Source organism: Myotis daubentonii, chromosome 4 (assembly GCF_963259705.1).
Source record: "Myotis daubentonii chromosome 4, mMyoDau2.1, whole genome shotgun sequence".
NCBI classification, from domain to species: Eukaryota; Metazoa; Chordata; class Mammalia; order Chiroptera; family Vespertilionidae; genus Myotis; species Myotis daubentonii.
The window spans coordinates 101,658,075-101,684,001 of record NC_081843.1 but is presented as its reverse complement, the minus strand read 5'-3'; the positions used below and the strand labels follow the sequence as shown (position 1 = coordinate 101,684,001).

Genomic DNA, 25,927 nt, shown 5'->3' with positions numbered 1-25,927 from the left:
CCACACACACAGACCTTCCACAGTTCTCCTCTCTCCTCCTCCTCCCTCTGCCCTGGCTCTGGCTAAATCCTTCCCCCTTTCTTGCCTCTAAGATTCATTGCCAGATGGGCGGCTCTAAATTCTCTTTTGAGGGAAGAGGGAATCGTCACAGATCTCTCACATCCATGTCCCGGGTCCCAGCCCAGGCCTAATGGGACTCAAACACACCTGGACACAGCTGGTCATGTGAAATGAGCTGGAGAAGTCCTCGGGGAGGGTGATTCATGAAAGTTAAATTGCATCCGTATTTCAGGGGGCTTTGGCCAATGGGGAAGAAACATCCACAGAAGATTACACAGGACTTCAGGGGAGAACCAGGGAGGGGAGGACAGAAAGGCTACTCTCCACATAATGTTTCAGACCCTACACTTCCTCCACTGCCGGGATCCAACCCCAGCAGGTCCAGGGGTCCCCAAAGGTGTAGACGGAGTCGGCGAAGAAGGAATGACACAGAGATAGCGTTCAGTTGATCAGCAGCCTAGCCAGGATCTCTAGCCCGGATCTCCAGCCAAGTTCTGGTCTGGATCTCCAGAGAGGTTCTGCTTCAGATCTCCAGTCAGGTTCAGTGTCCAGGTTCCAGTCAGGTTCTCCTGCCAATCTCTGTAGTCAGGTTCAGTCCAGGATCCCTTGCCATGTTCTCCCGCTAGCTTTGTCTCTAGGCTCCGAGGCCAGTCCCTCTCCAGGATCCTCCGGCATGCTCTCTCCAGCGAAGTTCTTCTGTCTCTAGGCTCCGTGTAGGTTCTGTCTTCTTGATTCTGTTCTGAGTTCTGAGTGTTTCTGTCTTGTTACAACTGTATTTATACCAGTTGATTCAATCCTATCAATCTCTATTACAAAGGTTAGGGCGTTTCTTATCTCCATTCCAGGGAGAAAAGATTATGTAGTTTAAGCATGATTGTTCGTAGTTAAAGGGATTAATTACCCGCCTGGCACTTAGTTAAGAGGTTTTATTCCCTCCCTAACTTCAGGGGAAAATCCCTACCTGCGGAAACAACCTTTCTCGGAAAGGTGACCTTGGTTAAAACACAGCGCCAAGAAGGTGAGCAAACATATTAAGAACCGTATGCCATATATGCCAGGTCCCTTGAAACAGCAAGGATGGACCGGCTTCCGGCATTCCACCTCATCCCACCCCATCTTTCTCAGGCTTCTGGTATCTGTACAAACAACCTCTGCCACCTGACTCTCCAAGAAGGGCACATCTGGAGGGCTAGGCAATCATTCCCCAACCTGGCAGGCACTTGAACTATCTCAGACGTTCTGTATAAATACAGATCGTCAGGCCTGCTGCAAAGCCACTGAACCAGAGCCAGTGTACAAAGGGCCCAGGAGGCTGCCTTTTCCTAACTCCCAGCCGATGCTGATGCAGTCGCCCAGTCCCAGCCCCAGGTCAGGAACAGGGTTCCAGGACCACCAGCAGAGCGGATGCAAGTGCCCCACCCCCTCCCATTCTGGATAAAGGTGAGTTATTCCTCTTCAACCAAGTTCATGAGCAGCACCCCAATGTGCTGGTTCCCATCCGAATTTGGAGGCTACAGTTGCCAAACGGCTGGGGCAGTGATCCCAAACTTTTATGTCTCAGAAACCCTTTACCCTCTTGAAAATTATCAAGGACCTGAAGCTTATGTGCATCTGGATTATATCTGTTGATATGTACTGCATTCAAAATTAAAACTGGGACATGTTTAAAACCAGAATACACAAGCACACATTCCATCGGCCATCAGAGCAAAGACACTGCCACACGTCATGGTCCCTCTGAAAGCAACTCCACACTTATCCTAGGATAAGTAGGAGCGTAGCCTTGACCTCAGGGACGCCCTGAAAGGGGCGGAGGCCCCCAGGGTCCTAGACCACAATTGGAGATCATGTAGGCTGTGGGAATGGGCAGAGTCCCCAGGCTGCCTGCAGGAAACTGATGGAGGCATGACCAAACTCTGGCTGACTTTACTTCCTGCTTTGGATGGAAGCAAATCCTCAAAAATGAAGTCTACAAGGCAATCAGCTGCCAGAAGCCAATTCCAGCATGTCATAATTGCAAGAGTTTCATCAAAAGGTTGATGGAACCTGGGGACTCAACAAGGGCTGAGTCACATATGTAGCCACCTGTTGGGAATGGCTGATGGCATTTCCCCAAACCTGAAAAGGGATGATTGTTTGCTGCCAGACAGCTCAGGGCATCTTAATCTGCATGTTATTGCCTCCTACTGGCCAAACACCTGAACAGCCGTAGGCTAATTCCCCTATTCTGACAATGGACTCTGTATAGGAAACCCTGACCCTTTGAAGTGTATATCTCCACCTCGCCTCAGGACAATTTGTGTTAATAAAAAGCATGGGGTCCTGAGATGAGGAGATCTTAGTTCAGTGGTTCTCAACCTTGGCTGCACATTAGAATCACCTGGGAATCGTTTTAAAATCCTGATTTCTGGGCCTCATCCTCCGGAAATTCTGTTTCTTTGTTCCTAATGTTGTGACCCCAACCCCATAACAAAGAAACAGAATTTCCGGAGGATGAGGCCCAGAAATCAGGATTTTAAAAAGATTCCCAGGTGACTCTAATGTGCAGCCAAGGTTGAGAACCACTGTCTTAGCTCCTTTTAGCTAAGCTCCTCTGACCCCCATATGCCTTCCAAAATTATACTTCATCTCTGGATTCTTTAAGTTACACACAGCCTTCTCCAGATTGCTGAACCTTTTTTGATGCCGGAACAAGAATCCCAGCATTAATGGCTTCCTGAATCCTAGCAGCACCAATAATCAGCTGAAGTTTTCTGGAAGCAGCAACACGGGAACTATTCCAAACCCGCCTCTTGCGCAATCCCTGGACAATTGCAGGTCCACATTCTGGCACCAACAGAAAGTGCTGCTGCGGCAGGCAGATTAACGGCCCGCACAGATGCCTACGTCTCCATCCCCAGAACCGGTAAATGTTAGGGCACATGGAAAAGGGGGATAAGGGTGCAGATGGAATAAAGATGGGTAGTCAGCTGACCTTAAAATAGGGAGATGAGCCTGGGTTCTCCCAGTGAGCTCAGAGTGATCACAGGGCTCCCTTAAAAGGGGGTGACAGAGTCCCATACACCAAAAGGTTGTGGGTTTGATTCCTGGTCAGGGCACATTCCTAGTTGGCAGGTTCAATACCCGATCGGGGCCCATATAGGAGACAACCAATCACTGTTTCTCACACTCCGCCCCCCTCCTTCCTCTCTCTCTAAAAATCAATAAAAATATGTCCTTGGGTGAGGATTTAAAAAAAAAAAAAGTGGAGGGTAGTGGCAGGAAAGGGGGTCTGAGAAAGAGAGATGTGATAAGGAAGAATGCAGACTGCAGTGCTGCTGGCTTTGAAGAGGGCCATGAGCCATTATGCGGGCGCCCTAGAAGCTGGAAAGGCAAAAGATTGGCTCTCCCCGCCTCCAGAAAGGAATGCAGCCTTGCCAGTGCCTCACTTTCATCCCAGAGAGACCTGTGTCCGACCCCTAACACACAGAGCTGCTAGATAATAAACCTGTGTTGTTTTAGCCACCAGGCTTGTGGTACTTCGTCACAACAGCCTTAGGAAGTTAACTCACCTGTGAAAGCTGCACAGCATTTGACCCCTGCCTCCAACAGAGGAGTTCCCAGAAGAGCCCTGAAGGAGGGAATGCCATCCTGTGGGCAGAGCTGGGGAGGGAGGGGGGGAGGGCGGGAGCAGACCAAGTGCGAGGAGCTCAAAGCACTGGCCAGGAGGCCATAAGGATCCCTGACCCACCATCCCCCTCGCTCCCCTGTGCACAGTGTTACTGGAATGAGCATTTCGGTTTCAGGGTCCCATCCTCCACTGCCGGGAGCCGGTCCATGCTTGCTGTTTCAAGGGACCTGGCATATATGGCATACTGTTCTTAATATGTTTGCTCACCTTCTTGGCGCTGTGTTTTAACCAAGGTCACCTCTCCGAGAAAGGTTGAATCCCCAGGTAGGGATTTTCCCCTGAAGTTAGGGAGGGAATAAAACCCCTCAACTAAGTGCCAGGCGGGTAATTAATCCCTTTGACTACGAACAATCATGCTTAAACTACATAATCTTTTCTCCCTGGAATGGAGATAAGAAACGCCCTAACCTTTGTAATAGAGATTGATAGGATTGAATCAACTGGTATAAATACAGTTGTAACAAGACAGAAACACACAGAATTCAGAACACAGAATCGAGAACACAGGGCTTAGAAGACAGGACCAAGAGAGACAGAGCCTAGGCACAGAACCTACACAGAACGTTCTCTAGAGACAGAAGAACTTCGCTGGAGAGAGCATGCCAGAGGATCCTGGAGAGGGACTGGCCTCGGAGCCTAGAGACAGAGCCTAGTGGGAGAACATGGCAAGGGATCCTGGACTGAACCTGACTACAGAGATTAGCAGGAGAACCTGACTGGAACCTGGACACTGAACCTGACTGGAGTACCTGTACAGAACCTGGCTGGAGACCCTGACAAGCGAACCCGGCTATGATGATCAACTGAACGCTATCTCTGTATCGTTCCTTCTTCGCCGACTCCGTCCACACCTTTGGGGACCCCTGGACCCGCTGGGGTTGGACCCCGGCACTCCACCTCTGCCTCCAGGACCTCATGTCTGTTGTCTTGAGGATGACTAATAACTTAGCACTTGGTCCCAGTTGCAGAGACACTCACTGGCCTAGGTCACGACCACATGGAAGCAGTGACCTCCACCATGGAGACATCACCACTGGGTGAAGTGAAGTAGCTGGACACGTTTCAGTTTGTCTCCTGGGAGGGGGAGGGGAGGGTGGGGAAGGGGAGGGCAGTGCGTTCATTATGGAATGAATGTCAGGAGGAGTACATGTGTGCCTTCTGAGCGGGCCACACCCAGAACACAGTAAACCCCACTGCATCCTGGTTACCTCCCTCTGCTGCCTCTGGGCCACTGGGAGTCACTGCAGAATGGCCCAGCCCCTCCACCACTGCCAACACCTGACCAAGCTGGAGAGGCCCCCGCCCTAGAATTCAGAATTACAGCTAAGAGGCAATTCACTGTTTTTGTTTTTTCAGGTTGCAAAGTTGTGTGTGTGTGTGTGTGTGTGTGTGTGTGTGTGTGTGTGTGTGTGTGTTAATCTATCATTGAGTTATGTTTTCCAAGAAATTTGACATTGGGAAAACCAATCTCATAAGAAAAATGTAACCCTTCACCTGACATTTGACAAAACCATGGGGCATTATTAAAATATTTTAATTAGCATAGTAGGTTCAACATTAGATTAGATTCTTATGGCTGCCATTTTTGAATCTCTCAATCCACATAAGACGCAAAATAAAAATTGTTCATCTCATACCATGTTTATAATGTTCTCATTTGTATAGTGTGCATAACTAAATAGTGAAGTAACCATAATGTAGCTGCCTTCCATCCATATGAAAGTTATCACCAAGATCCCCCACACTCCAATCATTTAAATAACATAGATTTCAGAACGATGCCAAAAATATTTTTTTACATTTCTGCCAAAAGAGCCTGCCACATTTGCTACAGCATAAAAATAACTTCAGTCAAGTACAGGTATGTCAGGGCTCCTGTGACACCAGCCTCCAGATGCGGGGGCTGTGACCACGGAAGCTCAGAAGCCAGGATGGGCTCCTGCCTACAGGCAGACGGTGGACACAATCATGCCCGTCTTCAGAAAGACGGGGACAAGAATGAGGCCAACACCCACGTGTGCAGAGATGAGAGTCCGGGTGACCTGCCAGCCCTGGCTCTTGCCCCTTTCGCAGCCCCAGCATCACCACCACCACTCTGTGAGTCCCCGAAACAGCCCTGCCTAGTAGGCCTGCCCCGTTCCTTTTATCTGCTTTAGTTGGTGTAGGTTTCTTGCAACCACAGAATCCTAACCCGCATATGATATACTATTCTAAGGGAATGGGGTCCAACAGGAAGCATTTAATATAGAAAATATATCAAATCCATAACCAATATTTAGTTCCCGGATAGGTTCCTGTGAGTAGAATCTGGGGTGACCACACTAAGCAAGGCTGCCGAGTCCCACACTTGTGTGCACCACCCTTCATCTCTCAGCCTCACCTGTCTCTGGGGCCCTGGCCCACTTGTTCCACCCCAGCTGTCACGCGTGTCCAACTCTCATACTCACAGCCCCAAACACTGCAGGCCTCTCACCACCAGACACCTGGAACCTACTTGTCACCCACGACACACAACCTGAAGAGCGGGGAGGCGTGAAGCAGAGGGAGGTTAATGTCAATGAAGCAAACATTCACTGGCGGGAAAGTGGAGCCCGAGATCAATCCTCCCTCCCTTCCCTCTCCTGGTTCACGTGGCTTCATGGCAGACAGCCCCACCCAGTGCTTCCTGGATTCGGCCAGCTAAATAACACACCCTCAGTGTGTGCTCCCTCCAGCTGCTTTTCCCACACTCTTGCTTCCCTGGAATTGCACTCCTAATAAACTGGTTACACAAAGCCATGCCCCAATGATGCTTTTTAGGGAACTCATTCCAAGATGTTGATTTCAAGGGGGTTTATGGCAAACCCAGGAGCTGAATATGGTAGAGATGAAAAATCCCTGGCTAGTTTTCTTTCTGGTAACTGAAAGGACAATAGGATCCTATATAATAAAAGGGTAATATGCAAATTGACCCTAACAGTGGAACAACGAGAACGACCACTCGACCAGTCACTATGAGGCGCACTGACCACCTCTCAGTCCCTTTCCCGGGCTCCCATTGCCCGATGGCGAACGGGGAACTGGGAGTGGGTGGCGAGGGACACGGGCAGCGCCAGGCCAAGGCTCCCACCCTGCCGGTGGCCCCACACACAGAGGGCGACCTATGGTGGGGGCAGGGCCAGTGAGCAGGTTGGAACGGCCAACCTCTCAGTCCCTCCCCCCAGCCAGCAGGCTCCAATCACCTATCGCCGGATGGTGAACAGGGAACCAGGGGTGGGTGGCAGCAGGGGGTGGGGCCGGCTGCCAGGGAAGATGGCCCTGATCCCAGGCCAGGCCTAGGGACCATACCTGAGCATGAATTTCGTGCACCTGGCCTCTAGTATTATAATAACTGAAACACAGACAGAAAACAATTGATCCCCTGGGAATCAATTACACCAAGTTACTTAGTAACATATTTCCTCCACATTACTCACACAAGAGAATGAAAGTAAGATCCTGTTAGCAAATAAACGAAGTTTAATCCTCACTCTCCACCAAATGTGAGAGAAGTTAATAAGATGCATTCAGTGGGACTCCTCAAACAATGACCACTTCTGCCTGGAGGAAAACGAGCACATAGTGATGAACTACATAAACCTGTCACGTGGAAACCACAACCAAGAGGCAAAATTCCAGAAGCCATGTCCCCAGGCAGCCACCAGGTGGTGCGCTTTCACCATCATTGACTTCTTTACCTGGTTCACTGCTCTTAGCTTGAGAATTTGCTACTTGGGCAAACTAAAATTTACTTGCAATAAGCTGAAAATTTAAGAAATCTCTAAATTTAAAAAAAGTTGGAAAGTGTTTTATTATAAATGCAGTAATACAAGTAGACAAATGTAAACCACAGACATGTTTAACTTGTCCATTAGCTCCATGTGTGTTGCTACTACTGTTCCTCTAGCCCAGCGATGGCGAACCTTTTGAGCTCGGTGTGTCAGCATTTTGAAAAACCCTAACTTAACGCTGGTGCTGGGTCACATATAGAAATTTTTTGATATTTGCAACCATAGTAAAACAAAGACTTATATTTTTGATATTTATTTTATATATTTAAATGCCATTTAACGAAGAAAAATCAACCAAAAAAATGAGTTCACGTGTCACCTCTGACGTGTGTGTCATAGGTTCGCCATCACTGCTCTAGCCTCTGATTCTTGAGAGGGAGGCTTTTTTTATTATTATTATTTGTATTTTGTATTGGTTTTAGGTGTACAGATTGGTGGTCAGACAATGATATACGTTACATAGTACTCCCCTCAGTATTTCCAGTACCCCAACCAGCACCATACATAGTTATTGCAATATTATTGACTACTAGAGGTCCGGTGCATGAAAATTTGTGCACTGGAGGGGGGGTCCCTCCGCCCAGCCTGCCCCCTCTCACAGTCCAGGAGCCCTCAGGGGATATCCTACTGACAGCTTAGTCCCGCTCCCCATGGGGAGCGGGCCTAAGCCACAGTCTGGCCTCCCTCTGCGGAAGGCGACTGGGATGATCAGGGGAAGGCGCTACCCCCATCACCCCGCTGCTGCTGCCACTGCTGGCCATGGCGGTGGTGAGGCCTGAGCCCTGGGCCTCGCAGCCACTGGGGCTCACAGCTGCCTGAGCCCTGGACCTTGCCGGGGTTCAAGGCTGCCTGAGGCCAAGGCTGCCTGAGCTACGGGCCTTGCAGCCGCTGTGGCTTTGGTCTGGATGGACATCCGAATGGATGTCTGGAAGACGTCCACCCTAATTAGCATATTATCCTTTTATTAGTATAGATACTGCCTATGCTTCACTTATTTCCTGTGTCTATTTTGGAACCACCAATTTATGCTTCTTCACCTCTTTCACCCAGTGCCCTAACTTCACTCCCCTCCAGCAACCACCAATTATCTCTGAATCTATGAGTCTGTTTCAGTTTTGGTTTGTTCATTTATTTTGTTCTTTAGATCCACATATAAGTGAAATCATATGGCATTTGTCTTTCTCTCACTGCCTTATTTCACTGAGCATTAATGCCCTCTAAGTCCATCCACGCGGTCCTAAATGGTAAAGATTTCATTCTTTTTTTTCCATTCATATATGTACCACCACCGCTTTATCCATTCATCTATTAGGGGGCACTTGGGTTGCTTCCATAGGTAGGCTATTATAAATAATGCTGCAATGAACATCGGGGTGCATATATTCTTTCGAATTCATGTTTTGGGGTTCTTTGGATAAATCCCCAGAAGTGGAATCACTGGGTCATAAGGCAGTTTCATTTTCAATTTTTTGGGAAACTCCATCCTGTTTTCCACAGTGGCTGCACCAATCTGCATTCCCACCAGCAGCACACTAGGGTTCCCTTTTGTGATAGTGATGATTTCTATTAGAGCATTTGATAAGGTCAATGGCTCTGTTTTGCTTTAAAATGGATATGGGTATGTGTGTTTGCTGTTTAAACAAGATGTTTTTATAACCAAAAAGTCTCCCAGAACAGCATTTCTCAAGTTAATCCACAGCAGAAAAAGGAGGCTGTGTATTGAGGGTCTCTGGTGGCCCAAGGGAGGTGGGAGAGCCAGAGAGTTGAGGGCGCACTGCTTGCGGGATGGGAGTACAGCATAGGGACACTGTGATAACACCACCAAACCTAATACAAAACCTTCAACCAAATTTTCCAGGTTCACAACAAGAGATTCATAAAGTAATTTACTATCCGGCTATATAGACAGTGCAATTCTATGCAGCTATTTAAAATCATGTTAAAGCATTTACGGAAATTGAAACATGTTTATTTGTTGCCAAAACAATTTTTTTAAATCAGACGCCAAAATAGTATGAATCAATTTTTGTTAAAAAATGATAATAAATAAGTAAATTGAATGAACCCATACATGGGAAAGAGACTATTGATAGTGATTATTTCTGAGACTGAGAGAAAGGTTTATGTTCTGTTTGCTTAGCTATACTTCTTATTTTAATTTTTTATTTTAATTACTAGCACTACTCTCTACTAGGCCTCTTCTAATAACTTCAGCTCACTTCATCCTCACAAATGCCTATGAAGTAGCTACTATTACAATCCCCATTTTTATGGATTCAAACACTGAAGAACAGAGAGGTCAAGATCACATAGCTAATGAGTGGTGGAACCAGGATTCAGACCCAGAAGTAGAATCACTGGATCATAAGGCAGTTCCATTTTGGGTCTGGGTTCATAACTAATAAAACAAGAACCAAAATAATTGGGTGGAAAAAATACGGAAAACTGTATATGTTTTTCATCACAATAATAAAAAAATAATAATAAAGACAAATACAGGAAGCAAAGAAGGAAGAGAAAGAGAGGAGGAGGAGGAGGAGGAGGAGGAGGAGGAGGAGGCAGGGAGGGAAGGAGAAAGGGAAGGAGAAACTGTGTTCCATAAGGGAAAAACACACATATCCTTCTGAAAACTTTAAAAAATTGTTTAATGCCTCTAAAATTGTATTATAAAAAGGAATCTGTGTGTTTTTTTAAAAGAAAAAGTATAAACTGAAAAATAGATAAACATTGAAATGGTTAACCCCAAATAAACTGCAAGAATTCAGAAACATGCAAGCGAAATGTCTTAAAGCAGAGGTCCTTAGTTGTTTTTTTTTTCCTGAATACTTCTTGCTGGCTGCTCCCCGACTCAGAGCACAATAGGTGCAGAGGGGCTGGATTCCCTCCCTACCCCACAAGTCTGGACTTTGCCTCTCTAGAGCATGCTTCAACCTGACTAGCATGGAAGTCATCATTTTTTTTTAAGTAAAAAAAAATGATAATAAAAGCAGAATTGTAAAAGAAGGAGGGGGATGATGCCCACGCTGAAAGAATGGCAAACCTTAAATACCAGTTCATACTATTCAATTTGAGTGTTTAAACAGGAAACACATAGACCCCTCCAAATGGGGATAAGACCCAGGGCTGCAAGTGAACAAATGAAGTTTACGTCTGCAGCCAAAACCAACCACCCAGTTCAGCCAGGTTTGGGCGGGGAGGGTGGGTAGTGGTTGACGGAGGAGAGGAAGGCAAGAGGACAGGGAGAAGCTGGGAGGGGAGGAGAAGCCTGGAGGAATGAGAAGCATGGTGAGAGAATGGAGGTGGGAGAGGAAGACAGAAGAGAGAGGGGCGAGATGGGGAAGCTTCTGTTTTACAGGTGGAGGAAGGGACACAAACGTATGTTGAAACTCATGGAGCCTGAGCATCTCCTCCTTTCTTTTCCTCGGTCCCTCCCAACGGACTTCAGGCAAAACATCCCCATCTGCAAAAGCAGGGAATGTGTCTTTAGCTCTTAACTACATGGTCAGGATTAAATTTTGTAAAGACGTTTGAGTGTCGTATGTAACAAGCATTAAGCAAAAGCCTTTGTTTCACTGCAATATCCTCCAGTCCACAGAGCAGCATTAACAGACCTTTTTAAAAAGTGATCTTAATACAAATAAAGCAAGTGCTGCTTCAGAGAAGGGGACCCGAGCCCAGAAAGCTGCAAAGTGGTGTCACAAACTCACAAAGGAGGAGACAAAAGCTCACTTTGCCCATTCAGCTCACCCACTTACTCACCTTCCAGGAAACCAGTATTTTATAAATAGCGGGGATTAAATTGTTTTAAAATAATATTGTTCGTGTCACTGCAGATGCCAAGTCTTGTGAAAGGAGCTCTCTATTCCGCTCGAAAGCACGCAGGTTTGTCTGGTGAGCCGCCACAAAAAGCTGGCTTGGTGGGGGGCGGGGGCTGATGCTTGAGCTACAAGAACAGGAAGAGCTGAGCAGCTTGGAACTGCTTGGGATTCTTCAAAATCCTCGTTTCTGCCTGAAATGACTGGTCATCCTCATCCTCTCCCTCATAAGCATACTAACCCCACCATATCCCTCAGACCCCACCCAAAAAGACCACGTATTCCCAGGTTAGCCACAAAGCAGCACACGGCACAGGCGGGGAATTCAGAGAAGCACAGAGGTAGAGGTGAGAATGAAACCAAGCCCGGGATCTCTGTTCGGAATCTTTGCATCAGGGCTTTAAAAGGTCATCTGCACCTCATCTTTGCTCTCTAGCCTTTGACCAAAACGCATAGACACTTTAACCTAATTTCTTTATATTCACTCATTTACCAGTGATGTGCTGGGCCCTGTTTTATTTCCCTTTGGTGCCAGTGGCCTAAACACTTGACTTTTTTAATCTATAAAAGTGGGGATTGTAAATTCTCGTTTTCAGAAATTCCACTGTAAGACTATATCTTATATCAGGGGGTTCCCTTGTAATGGAGTTGTACTTATGTAACAGACTTAATGAAGAACTGCTAAATTATTGGTATTCCACTCACATCTAATGTTATTTCCCAATACTAAAAGGTGAACAAGAAGGTACGAATACATTATTCGCCCTTTTAAAACCTTTATAATGAAGTTTAAAATATTAGTTCACTGGGCATATATTTGCACACAGTTACCAAGACTTAAGGCTCCAAGGTGAAACTTAAGCAGCCCTCCCCTCCTACAGCAACTGTCAGGGCAGAGGCCACTAGGCACTGACCCAGTTACTTCTTCAAATGCTTTAATTATCCCAGAAATAACACAGCTCTTTTTTGAGAAGTGGTTATATATTTCTGTTCTTCCTTCACACCCTTACTGTGCCTGGCCAGCTCAGCCAAGGGTTCGGTGAGCCTGAGGTGGGGTGGCGAAGGATGAAGAAGACAGACAAAGAGAATAAGCTGGGTCTAGGTGGATCTCCTGTGCCTGGCTGAGGCCACAGAGAGAGATCCAGGCAGCAAGCTGAGCCTTTATTTTACAGCCAGAGGTAAACAAGGTAGTGGTCACCATCCTTACAATGTTCTTGTGAGTTTCACTTGTTTTGGCAGCACTTGCTGCACCTCCCACAGCCCATTAGCTACCCAGTTAGGATCTAGGGAGCCTCATAAGGTCAAGCTTAATTATGCTAAGAGGGCTGTGCCCTCTAAGCTGGGACTTGTTTGTGGCTTTGTCAACAGGTCAGTCTGAGGCTTAACCCTATAGCCGCTCCCTCCCTACACCTTACAGCCAATGAAAGGGTAATGGAAGTCACAAACACATGGGATGATTAACATCCTCAATGAATAGCCAATGGATGCCCACTTTCCTCCTTCACGGTGCCTGTCTACAAATGCTTACTTTAAAATAGAGAATCTAGATTTCTAACAAAGATAAATTAGCACCCAGAGTTAAGCAACTGTAATCATGATGCAAATACAGCACATTCAGAAACCAGTTACTTTGCATTTTCTCTTTAAGCAGGTGGAACATACTTTAAAGGTAAATGAAGTGACTAGGAGTTGATTTCCCATTTTTAAGCTCCTAGGTCTACACAAGCCTGGTAAAAGGGTACTGAATGCCCAAGGCTTTTGAGATTAATTTTCTCAGCAAAAGAAAATCAAATATCCCACCTACTCTGTTATCAACCATAGGAAACAAAATGTGGATGACATAGAATTTTGTCTCGTGAAAAGACTATTCGGTTAATAAACATTTTTAATTGCCTAATAATCTCAATTGGACTAGACATAAACGTAAGTATTTCCCCTCTGAGCTTAAGGGCATAAATAAAATGAACTGTATCGTCCAACCTCAACAAATGTTTTAAAAGCATGAGCTACAACTATATATAACCCAAGCCTGCTATGACACAGAAAATAAGGTTACTCTATTCCAGCCATTTTTTAACCAGTATGCCTCAAGAATTTTTAAAACATGCAATATCTGACTATTTAGTCGGGAGCACTGACATCTTCTCCTCAAATAAAAAAAAAAAATGACAACAGCCAACACAATAATAGCAGTTGTGAATGAATCAAAATTATACCTATTTTTTGTCAGACTGGCAAAAAAATATATATTTTTGGTGTGCTACAGAATTTTAGTAATTAGTTTATGTGTGCCAGGAGATGAAAGAGGTTGAAAATCGCTGCTCGGTTCTAGTGACCATATTCTCCATCATTACTGCTACAAGGAGCTGCCATTGGTCTGAGAGTCTTCTCCACTTATAAGTTAGGCGGAATCATAAGCTGGTTGGACAAGAATGGCCTCTGTCTCAGCAGGTTCTGCCTCTTTGCCCCAAGACTGCTATACACCTAACTGGCCTGTCTGCTTCCATTATCACATCTATACTAATAAAAGGGTAATATGCTAATTAGACCAGGTCAACCGGCCATCTTCCAGACGTCCGACTTCCTTCTGGACAAAGCCATTGTGGTAGGGGCTGAAGCAGAGGCAGTTAGGGGCAATCATGCCAGCAGGGAAGGGCAGTTAGGGGCAACCAGGCCAGCAGGGGAGGGCAGTTGGGGGCGAGATCAGGCCAGCAGGGGAGGGCAGCTGGAGGCGAGATCAGGCTGGAAGAGGAGGGCAGTTAGGGGCAACCAGGCAGGCAAGCAGAGGCAGTTAGGGGTGATCAGGCAGGTAGGCAGAGAGGTTGGGGAGATCAGGCAGGCATGCAGGTGAGAGGTTAGGAGCCAGCAGTCCCAGATTGCAAGAGGGATGTCTGACTGCTGGTTTAGGCCCGATCCCTGTGGACATCCCCTAAGCCTTAGGGCCTAAGGGGTCCCCGAGTGGAGAGGGTGCAGGCTGGGCTGAGGGAACCCCCCTACCCCGTGCATGAATTTCGTGCACCAGGCCACTAGTGTGTCTATAACATTTCTTCTGTCCATGTGGCTCGCTGTTCATGTTCACTTGGAACAGCTGCACAGGTTCAGTGCCACAAACCATCTTCAACAGCATCTGTCCATCACACATGAGTGGCAGCGAACCTGGATCAATGTGGGCAGGCTGACCACGTTCCAGGAACTCCCAGGCACAAGCTTGTCATTGGACAGGGCTCCGAGTGGCTGCTGGAGACCAGTGTGAGGTTTGCCCCACACGGATTCCCTCTGTGCTGCTCGTGCCATGACAATCACAGCATTTTGTGCTGAGTCCTTTTCCATTTTAACGTATGTAGGGTTTTCAACAGCAGTGTTTGGCATGCTTGTCTTCCCAACGCAGTGGTTATCCTTCAGCCTTAGTTTTCTCATCTGTAAGACAGAGATCACCCCGGCACCTACCTCACCAGGCTACAATTGGCATATTTTCTCAAAGTTCTAGAAGTCCAAGATCAAGGTGTCAGCAGGTTCGGTTTCCTCTGAGGCCTCTCCTTAGCTTGTGGATGCCCACCTCCTTTCTGTATCCTCACATAGTCACCCTCAGTCTCGGTATCTGTGTCTTAATCTCATCTTTTGATAAGAATTTGGATCATATTGGATTAGGGCCCACATGTTTGACCTCATTTGACCTTAATTACCTTTGTAAAGGTTCTTTCTCCCAAAACAGTCATAGTCCAAGGTACTGGGGGTTAGGATTTCAACATGTAAATTTTGAGAGGACACAACAAATTATATATATATATATATATATATATATATATATATATATATATATATATATATAAAACCCTAATATACAAATAGACCAAATGGCAGCACAACTGAACAACCAAACAACCGGCCACTATGACCAAAAGGGGGCGTGCTGACCAAAAGGGGGCGTGCACGGAACATGGCGGGCGTCAGTTGTGGTGGGATGGTGGAGCAGGTGAACAGGGGCACCAAACCAAGGCAGAACGCCGGTCGCTGTCATTGGGGCGAGCCTCTGGTGGTTACTGAAAATTCTTTGCTCCTGCGTGCCACAGTCCCGCCTGGCACTTGCACCTGCTGCCGGCACCAGCCCCACTCGCACCCCCTGCCAGTGCCGTCAGTGGGTGCAAGAAGTGGCTGCAGGCCCTGATTGCCCCTGAGGGCTTCTCCACCTCCCCCTGCTCCTGAGGGGCAATCAGGGCAGCAGCCACCACTCACACCTGCTGACAGTGCCGACCCCACTTGCACCCAGTGCTGGCGCCAGCCTCAGCCCCAATCACTCCATGCCATCAGCAGGTGTGAGCGGGGCCAGCGCCATCAGTGCATGGGAGCGGCAGCGGTGGGAGCAGGGGTGTGGGTAGAGAGGGGTCCAGGGGCTGCAGAGGGAGGGGCCTGGTAGGGGGTGTGGAGGATGGGCGGAGACCTGCCCCTGTGCCCATCGCAGCCTCATGGCCCACAGTTCCTTTCAAGGTGCACGAATTCATGCATTGGGCCCCTAGTAACACAAAATAAGCACTTCTGCTGTGATATTTATCAAAACCTGCCTTGTTGGATATATCGATGGCTTTATTGCTAAATTGTAAGTGCTGTGAGCTTACTGAAGGTCTTTTATCTTCAGCTACAGTCCTCAGCTACCATTGCAGCATCACCTCCTGCCTCCTTCCACACTGGCCTCCTTTCCACATCGACCACGGCCTCTGGTCCCCACAGGGATTATCCCTTCTAGCTGGAGAGCTCTGCCCTCCTCTGACCTCACTGCCTCTGCTGGCCCCTTCAGAAGCCCTATCCATAGCTGTCTTCCCCACCGGGCTATCAGCTGTACACATGCTCAAGGACTCTCATCTGTTTGTTCCCTGGCGTCTCCCCAGGCCCCAACACAGTTCCTGACACTTAGTCAACCCTCTTTTAGGGAACATCGCTAGAGTCAGCAATGACTGTTTCCTCGGTGGTGCCTCACTTTGTTTTATTGTAATGAACAATCACATGGACATTTCAGGACACCAATGCATCACAAACACTTTTACCCTTTTCCCCAAATCGACTAAACAAGGTTCAGAAGTGGCCCACACAATGTGTAGACCTCCAAGAGTAAGATCTGTTATTCTCCCCAGTGTCCAAGCATTCCAAGGTCTACAACCACTCCCACAGGAGTGGACAAAGAGGGCTTTTCCCACATCCACAGCCGAGCCCTGTTGTACAACCTAGCGGCTGCTTTCAAAAAGGAAGACATTCTGACCCTTCATATTACCTGCCCAGGGGCAAAAATGTTGGCCCATGGGAATCTGATCATGATTCTATTACCCCACCTGGGGTCTGCACAATAATAGGCTTCCTCCAAATGGACTCAAAATATCCCAGGTTTACTGTTGAGTTGAAGCTCCTGGTTTTTATTCATAAAGTAATGTGTGAGCAGTTGATCCACCTTTTTTTTTTTTTTTTTTTTTGGCTGTTTGTTAAAAGTGAGGCTACAAAAAGTAAAGCCAAAGGCAAACAGCAGAGAGGTATAAACAAACAGCCACTGTGCTCAGTGCCAGAGAAGAGCTTAGCATGACTAAAGGAGAAAATGTAACAGGTAAACATCCTTCTAAAGTTTCCTGTACAGCGGGAACCAGTTCCTCGAAATATCTACACTCAGAACAGCCTTTTTCTAATGCTGACACTGGCCTCAGGCCTGGGAGAAAAACAGGGCCCGCGGACTTCCCTGGGGAATTTCGAGTTCTGCATATGTCTCAGCTCACAGATGCAACGATCTGTGTGCTTCAGTATTTATTTGTTTCTGTTTTTTCTTAAATAATGTACCCACAGAAGTGCACATTTGCAGCACTGATGGTAAATGATTATGGCTGCTAAAATCCTTTCCACATCAGCCTGGGATTAGGGAAATTAACTGTCGTTGGCGAGGGTTAGGAAGACGATGCTGTATGGCAAACATACTTTGTTTCGTTCTTGCTGCTCTTCACCCTGACCTGGGCCTGCCCACTTACCTCCTTCTGTTCCCAATTTATGTAAAATAGGGCTGGTCACTTAGCTGGGAGACACATGAGCTGTACAATAGTGTTTATAAGGATGTGACCCAGTACACACACACACACACACACACACACACACACACACAGAAAATATTTACCAAAGGGTGCTAGGTTTTACTCAGGAAAAGAAAGTTGTGTAAAAATTTAGCGGATATTATTCTTTACTAAGGGCTCAGTGCACAAAATTCATGCACAGGAAGGGTCCCTAGACCTGGGTGGTGATCAGGGCTGATCGGGGCCTTCGGGATGCCAGCTGGGGCCTTCTTTCTGCACCGCCCCCTGGTGGTCAGCACACATTATAGCGAGCAGCCGAACTCCTGGTCGGTCAAACTCCCAAGGGAATAATTTGCATATTAGCCTTTTATTATATAGGATAATTTTTTTAACTACAAAATGTATATATTTGTGTCTATAATTTATTATTAATATATTTTGTTTATATATGTATCATATGTATATTCATTATGGAAAATCATTAAATAAATAAAATTTGCTTTAATACCACTAGCTAGAGATAATCAGTATCAATGTTTTGGTGTATGTCCTTTTATTTCTTCTGTTTTATATATATACTAGGGGCCCGGTGCACGAAATTCGTGCACTGGGTGTGTGTGGGGGGAGTGTCCCTCAGCCCAGCCTGCCCCCTCTCACATACTGGGAGCCCTCAGACGTTGACCCCCATCACCCTCCAATCGCAGGATCGGCCCCTTGCCCAGGCCTGACGACCCTGGCCTAGGCATCTGGCCCGGGCAGCGGGGACCCGCAGCTGCAGCGGCCCTGCGATCGTGGGCTTCGCTTTAGGCCCAGGCAAGGGACCCCTAGCTCCCAGGACTGCCAGCTTCGACCGTGCCCAGCTCCCATCGCTGGCTCCACCCCTACTTCCTGCTATCACTGGCCAGGGCAGAAAAGGCACCTGATTCTCCGATCATGGCTGGGGGGCAGGGCAAAGGTGGCCCCAGGGCCGCCTTTGCCCTGCCCCCCAGCTCTTAGCTCCCCCCTGGGTTTCTGATCACTGTCAGTGGCAGGGGGCTTCTTCCTGCTTTCCCTTTCGCCTCCCTGCATTGTGCTTACATATGCAAATTAACCGCCATCTTGTTGGCAGTTAACTGCCAATCATAGTTGGCAGTTAATTTGCATATAGCCCTGATTAGCCAATGAAAAGGGTAGCTTGTACGCCAATTACCATTTTTCTCTTTTATTAGTGTTGATATATATATTTACATGCCTTTTCTTTGTTTATAGAATTGGAACAATATTACTTTAGTGTCCTAATTTTCTCATATTTTAATTGTGAACATTTTCCCATGCTATTAAACAATATTTAATTATTTTTTTATATTTGCAAATCCAGTAGATAAAAAGAGATATATCAATTAAATTCGCTAGACATTTAATGTCCTACTGAAGTTAAACAAGAAACATTTGATCATTTTAAATTCTTTAACTTAAACCTGAACAAACCAAGAGAAAAGTAAAAGAAAAGAGTATAGCCCAGGAGCATGGCTCAGTGGTTGGGCATTGACCATGAACCAGGAGGTCCCATTTCGATTCTCAATCAGGCCACATGCCTGGGCTGTGGGCTCAATCCCCAGTGTGGGGCATGCAGAAGGCAGCTGATCAATAATTCTCTCTCGAATATGAGGAGAACCAAGATGGCGGCATAGGTTAACGCCGGAGTTTGCTGCTTTGAACAACTACTTCAAAAGTGAAACCAAAAAACGGAAGGGACATCACCCAGAACCACAGGAACGCTGGCTGAGTGGAAGTCCTACAACTAGGAGGAAAGAGAAACGCACACGGACACTCAGAGGAGGCGCAGTGCTGAAGTCAAATTCTGAGGTGCGGAGTGCGCGGAGCGGGCTGGCGGCGGAGGGCGCGGTTGTTGTTTTCAATCGGGAGGGAGTCGCAGACTCTGAGCACCAGATCCGGGCGAGTCTTTAGGGACCCAGACTCAAAAGGGAGAAGCGGGACTGTCTGGCTTCGGTCAGAGCGAGTGCAGCTTTCTCTCCGAGCTTTGCAGCGGGTGCTGGGACTCAGAGAGGCAGAGCCCCTGGGGACAGGACTGAGAGCCGCCATAACTGCTCTCTCCGGCCCACCCTGTTGATCCTGTGCGACCCGCCCCGCCCAAGCCCTGCACGGAGGCATTTGCCGGATAGCCTCAGGCAAAGGCTAAATTAGCACCTCCCTACAGGACAGAAGTTCTCTCACTGCTGACACAGCTGATTCTCATAGCTACTTGGCCTGGAGGTCAAACCCTCCCTGGAATTAGCTACAACAATCAAGGTTTAACTATAAGACTGCGAACAAAGACCACTAGGGGGTGCACCAAGGAAGCATAACAAAATGCGGAGACAAAGAAACAGGACAAAATTGTCAATGGAAGATATAGAGTTCAGAACCACACTTTTAAGGTCTCTCAAAAACTGTTTAGAAGCTGCCGATAAACTTAATGAGATCTACACGAAAACTAATAAGACCCTCGATCTTATATTGGGGAACCAACTAGAAATTAAGCACACACGGACTGAAATAACGAATATTATACAGACGCCCGACAGCAGACCAGAGGAGCGTAAGAATCAAGTCAATGATTTGAAATGCGAGGAAGCAAAAAACATCCAACCGGAAAAGCAAAATGAAAAAAGAATCCAAAAATGCGAGGATAGTCTAAGGAGCCTCTGGGACAGCTTCAAGCGTACCAACATCAGAATTATAGGGGTGCCAGAAGATGAGAGAGACCAAGATATTGAAAACCTATTTGAAGAAATAATGACAGAAAACTTCCCCCACCTGGTGAAAGAAATGGACTTACAGGTCCAAGAAGCGCGGAGAACCCCAAACAAAAGGAATCCAAAGAGGACCACACCAAGACACATCATAATTAAAATGCCAAGAGCAAAAGATAAAGAGAGAATCTTAAAAACAGCAAGAGAAAGAAACTCAGTTACCTACAAGGGAATACCCATACGACTGTCAGCTGATTTCTCAACAGAAACTTTGCAGGCCAGAAGGGAGTGGCAAGAAATATTCAAAGTGATGAATACCAAGAACCTACAACCAAGATTACTTTATCCAGCAAAGCTATCATTCAGAATTGAAGGTCAGATAAAGAGCTTCACAGATAAGGAAAAGCTAAAGGAGTTCATCACCACCAAACCAGGATTATATGAAATGCTGAAAGGTGTCCTTTGAGAAGAGGAAGAGGAAGAAAAGGGTAAAGATACACATTATGAACAACAAATATGCATCTATCAACAAGTGAATCTAAGAATCAAGTGAATAAATAATCTGATGAACAGAATGAACTGTTGATTATAATAGAATCAGGGACATAGAAAGGGAATGGACTGACTATTCTTGGGGGGGAAAGGTGTGTGGGAGATGTGGGAAGAGACTGGACAAAAATCGTGCACCTATGGATGAGGACAGTGGGTGGGGAGTGAGGGCGGAGGGTGGGGCGGGAACTGGGAGGAGGGGAGTTATGGGGGGAAAAAAAAAGAGGAACAAATGTAATAATCTGAACAATAAAGATTTAATTAAAAAAAAATAATTCTCTCTCATCACTGATGTTTCTCTCTCTCCCTCTCCCTTCCTCTCCGAAATAAATAAAAATGTTTTTTTAAAAAAAGAAAAGAACATAGGATTGAAATCTTAAAGTAAACATAATTAATAAAACGTAAGAACATGGTATAAAGTTAATAGCCATGTTTTACAACTTTACAGGGTAAAACTTGATACATATATGTAGGATTATATACTATGTGGGTTTTAAATTAAGACATACAATCATCATTGGTTTACTGATATTAGAAGTAGCAACTCCACCTGTCATTTCCAGGTCACTATCATCGTTGACAAAAATGGGGAGAAAACACTAAAAAGGCTAAAAAGAACTAATGAGAATTGCCTTAATGCAACATAAAATAGATATGTTGGAAATTCCAAGTACTTATGAGATAAGTTATATGAAAATAAGACATTAATGGGTCTACCTTAACAAGATGTTCACAAGACTAAAACAGCAAATTTTGAGCAAGATAAATATGCACAGAGATGAGGAAAAGGTTGAAGTGTTACTCATGTAAACGATATACATGGCTCTTAATTAACAAAATATACATTTACCTTTATTAAGTCCTGACGGTGCACACTCTATTGATTGCTATAATCGCTGTAGCTATAGTTACATAGCTATAAATAGTGTCGCTAAGTGAAAAAATATAATATACAATGTCCCTTGAAGGTACATACTGAAACAAATACCTGGATTTTTTTTTTTTCATTCCACAATATTCATGTTTAAGAAGAGAGTGAGAGCAAAACCAAATGAAGTGAAAGGTGACTTCCATGCTTTCAGAAGCTCCCAGGCGTTTCTCACCTGTTGTGCATGGAGGCACATGTAAGAGATAAGGAAACTGCCCGTGGGGCTTTCTCTGCGCACCATCTCTCTCCCTCTCTCCAAGGGAACTAAACATTTGCTTTTGTCCAAACCCAAGGGCTAACAAGAGCTAGAAACAGCCAACAAACTTGACACAAAAGCAGCCTGCGCCCCACCTGGATCTCTCTGATGCTCGCTGGGGCACCATGGGTTGCTTGGGTCCACCTCGCTGACCAGCTGACCGCAGTGGCCTCTCCGCAGCCAGAGGAAGGGGAACCAGCAAGCCCAACAGAAAGGGGCGACCCTATCAAGTCCCTACCCTATCACTTTTGCACTTTTTAAAATATATTTTTATTGATTTCAGAAAGGAAGGCAGAAGGAGAGAGAGATAGAAACATCCATGAGAGGAAGGATCACTAATTGGCTGCCTCCTGCAGCAACCCGGGCATGTGCCCTTGACCGGAATCGAACTTGGGACCCTTCAGTCCGCAAGGCCGATGTTCTATCCACTGAGCCAGACCAGTAGGGCAACACTTTTTCACTTTTGTGGGTGCCCAGAGACATGACTGGCCACCACCCACTGAAAAAAAAAACAACAACCTGCAAAACTCAAAAACCAGCAACTCCAGCCCTACCAGCTCCTCAAACCGTTTCCACACCTGCCACGCCCTGAAGGTGAATCCCAGACAAGAAGCCCGACCCACTCTCGACCGCGTGGACCCCACGGAGCAGCCCCGGCTGCGCACGCGCCTTGGGGGCAGCAGGGCGTGGGAGCCGCGGGATGGGAAGGGGACGGAGCACGCACAGTACCGGCTTGTCCATGGCGCTGCGCCCCGGTGCTTCGCGGGGACCCGCGGCCGGTCGCGCCCGGCAGGTGCTTGGCCCACCGCTGTGGCCGTCCTCCGCCCACGCTGCTCCCCCGCGTCCCCTCGGTATGCACGTTGTCCCGCTCCTGCGGCTGTTGGCGGCTTGCGTGGTTGCCTTGGCGACGAGCAATGCTCCGCCTGGACCGGGCTCCCTCCTCCCACTCCTGCGCTAGGGCGCCTCCCAGGGTCCCCGCGCCCGCCCACCCGCCTGGAGCCACTTGCGCCGCAGCCCTTTGGGCGCCGGCCCACAGAGCGCAGCTTTGGGCCCTGAGCCCAGATGCTGTTTCTTGACTGTTTTCTATCAGGTTTTTGTGAGTTCTCGGCGGGATGTGACTTCTAGCATCAGCCAAGTCCATTCGTTTGGAACTTGTTTGAATGTGGGATTTAGGCTTCTCTAGCTCCAGGAGAATCAAATCAAAATGGAATTTCCAATGTTTCAACTATAATATGCACATCTTCTGACAGTCTTGACTCCTACTTAGGTTCCTCTCCTTGCTTCCTTGTCAGCTTAGAACTCAATGGAAAGGTTTAACCTTCAGTTTTAACCTGGTGGTGACAAAGGTAATTTCCTAAATACTGTCTACCTGTCAGAACAACAGCTGTATTGGCACGTGTGAAGTTCCCAGGAACTTTGCCTTAAGACTTTCTAAAGGACAATATACATGTTTCATATCTACACACACAGAGAGAGAGAGAGAGAGAGAGAGAGAGAGACTTTTATTAACTGTTTTACTTCCATAATTTTGGGGGGAATTTTTTGTTGTCATAAATTGTGGGCTAGCAAGCATCAATAGACAGTGAAGGGATGATCAGTTCACAAATCAAAATGACTTCAAGTTATAAAATTTGGCAATGGAAGACGTCACTGTTGTTGGTAACCCACCAACATTTCAATTTCATTCTTCTATGCCTGTTTCTCATATTTATACAAGAAATCGTAAATATTTCCCAGGTCCCTTGCCATTATAGGTGGCCATGTGACATGGCTGTGGCTGATGAACCACAAATGGCAGTCTACTAGGGCTCCTGGGAATGCACTTACTTTCCTCATAAAAGACAGATTCCACTTCATACTTTCTGGAACGAGATCGTGATGCCTGGAGTTGTTGCTGCTCTGGAAACATATTATAAAACACAGCCATATCATGACTGTTCTAGTACAGTCCTGCTTGAACCAAGTGCTATGGGCTGCATGGCTTACAAACAACAGAAATATTTTTCTTATGATTCTAGAGGCTGGAAGTCCGAGATCAGGCGCCAGCATAATCTCACTCCGGTGAGGGCTCTCTTCCAAGTTACAGATGGCTGACTACTCACTACCTCATCCAATGGGCAAGAGATCTACCTAGCTTCCTGGCCTCTTCTATCAGGGCACTAATCCCGGGAGTAGCGGGAAGGATTAAAAATGGCTGTGGAGTAAGTGGATGCTGCATAGACATGCTCCTAGGACCAAAACTGGAATTAGAACTAAAATACAGGAAACCTTCCTGAATAATGAACAGAAGATTCAGTAGAGAGAACCCTGGTAACCGAGGACCAAAAGTGGAGATCGCATAGAGACCGGTAGGAGGGGTCGAGACACAAAAGGGCTGGCTGGGCTGTGATAGACAGCAACTGAAGTTCCGGAGAGATCAGCTGGGAGGGGTTCCCACTGAGAACCCAGAAGTCTAATCCCCACGCTGGGCCCCCCAGCAGTGAGCACCAGAACTGAGAAGGGTACCCCTATAACACCTGACTGTGAAAAGCAGCAGAGTTGCTGTTGGCAGGGAGAGGAAGCTGGAAATTCAGGCACCCTCTTCAAGGACCAATGCACAAAATTCCCTGTCAAGCCACCCACCTTGTGCTTCAGCAGAGGGAGGGCAGAGTAGACTGGAGCTGAGTGAGCAGAAGCCAGGATCGGGGGCTCAGGAGTTAGAGCTCAGAAGGCAGACACCCGGTTTCCTGTGCTGAGACATTCCTTCATGCTGGGGAGGCCATCTTCCTCACAGAGGCATTAGCTAAAAAGGCAGTTTTGCCTGGGGGTAAGACAGCTGCTCCGCTCTATTGGAAAACACCTTAAGCCCATTAAGAGACTGAGAATAACAATTAGCCTCCAGGCAAAAGTAATAGCTCCACCCTGTTGAAAAGAACTCTTGCCACACCTGTGGACGATTGCCTGAGGGTAACTCAAGACAAAATCCTATGGGTCTGTAGATAGAGGCAGTCTCTGGAGGGTTTGAATCTTTGCCTGATCTAACTAGTCAGAAACAGAGCTTGAGAGGCATAGCAGATCTACCTAATACATAATCACAAACCCAAACAGGCAGCCCAAATGAGGAGGCAAAGAAACAACCCCCAAATGAAAGAACAAGAGAATTGTCCAGAAGAAGAGATAAATGAAATGGAGACAAGAAATTTATTTGATACGGAGTTCAGAATAATGATGGTAAAGATGCTCAACAGCATGAAAAAAGATATAGTAAATATGAAAACAGAAATAAAGAATGACATAGCACAAATAAAGAACACATTGGAAGGAATACACAGCAGATTAGGGGAAGCCGAAGATAGAATCAGTGAATTAGAATACAGAGTTGAAAATATCACTCAATCAGAGAACCAAAAAGAAAAAAAACAGCAGTTCTATCTGCTGACTTCTCTGGATAGATCTTCCAGACAAAAACTTAACCAGGAAACAGTGATTCTTAAAGGACACACTATATCAGATGGATTTAGTTGACATTTATAGAACAATTCACCCAAAAAATGCAGAATATACATTCTTCTCAAGTGCACATGGATCATTCACAGAGATAGACCACATGTTAGGACACAAAACAAGTCTCTACAAGTTCAAGGAGATTGAAATTATATTAAGCATCTTCTCAGATCACAGTGGAATGAAAAACCTCCTTTGAAAGAGCTTAACTTTTTAAAATTGGGCACCCACTATGCTACTTTTAATCTCTCCTTCCTTTCTCATGTAATTCCTCAATTTATTAGCATTTCCAAATTTAATAAGGCACAGCCTCGTGTTAACGTTTTTTAGGCAACTTAAAGAATGGGGCAATATCAAATGTATGCTCCCTCCCGCCACCCCCCCCCCCAAAAAAAAAAGGGAAAGAAAAAGAATGTATTGAAAGGCTATTAGGGTAGCTCAGAATAGCTGAGAATGTTGGACAGTGAGGCTTAGAAAATGGCCAGGAGGATCTATCAGCACCAGCCAGGCCAGGGACGGCTTAGACACCTGCCACAAAAGCAGCCTGATTGAGGATGCTGCTGCCTCCCCAGCTGACTGATGGGAGA

At 46.5% G+C, this 25,927-nt stretch overlaps 1 protein-coding gene across 2 annotated transcripts in view; it reads right to left on the bottom strand.

Annotated features, from left to right (window-relative positions):
* The window catches only part of DNAH5 (dynein axonemal heavy chain 5), a 232,376-nt gene extending 209,637 nt beyond the window's left edge, over positions 1–22,739 (bottom strand). For both annotated transcript variants that reach the window (XM_059694776.1, XM_059694777.1), the window contains exon 1: positions 22,587–22,739. In XM_059694776.1, the coding sequence (XP_059550759.1) occupies positions 22,587–22,598 (12 nt within the window). In that variant the 5' untranslated portion in view covers positions 22,599–22,739. The remainder of the gene's footprint in view (positions 1–22,586) is intronic.
* Positions 22,740–25,927: the final 3,188 nt, after the last annotated feature.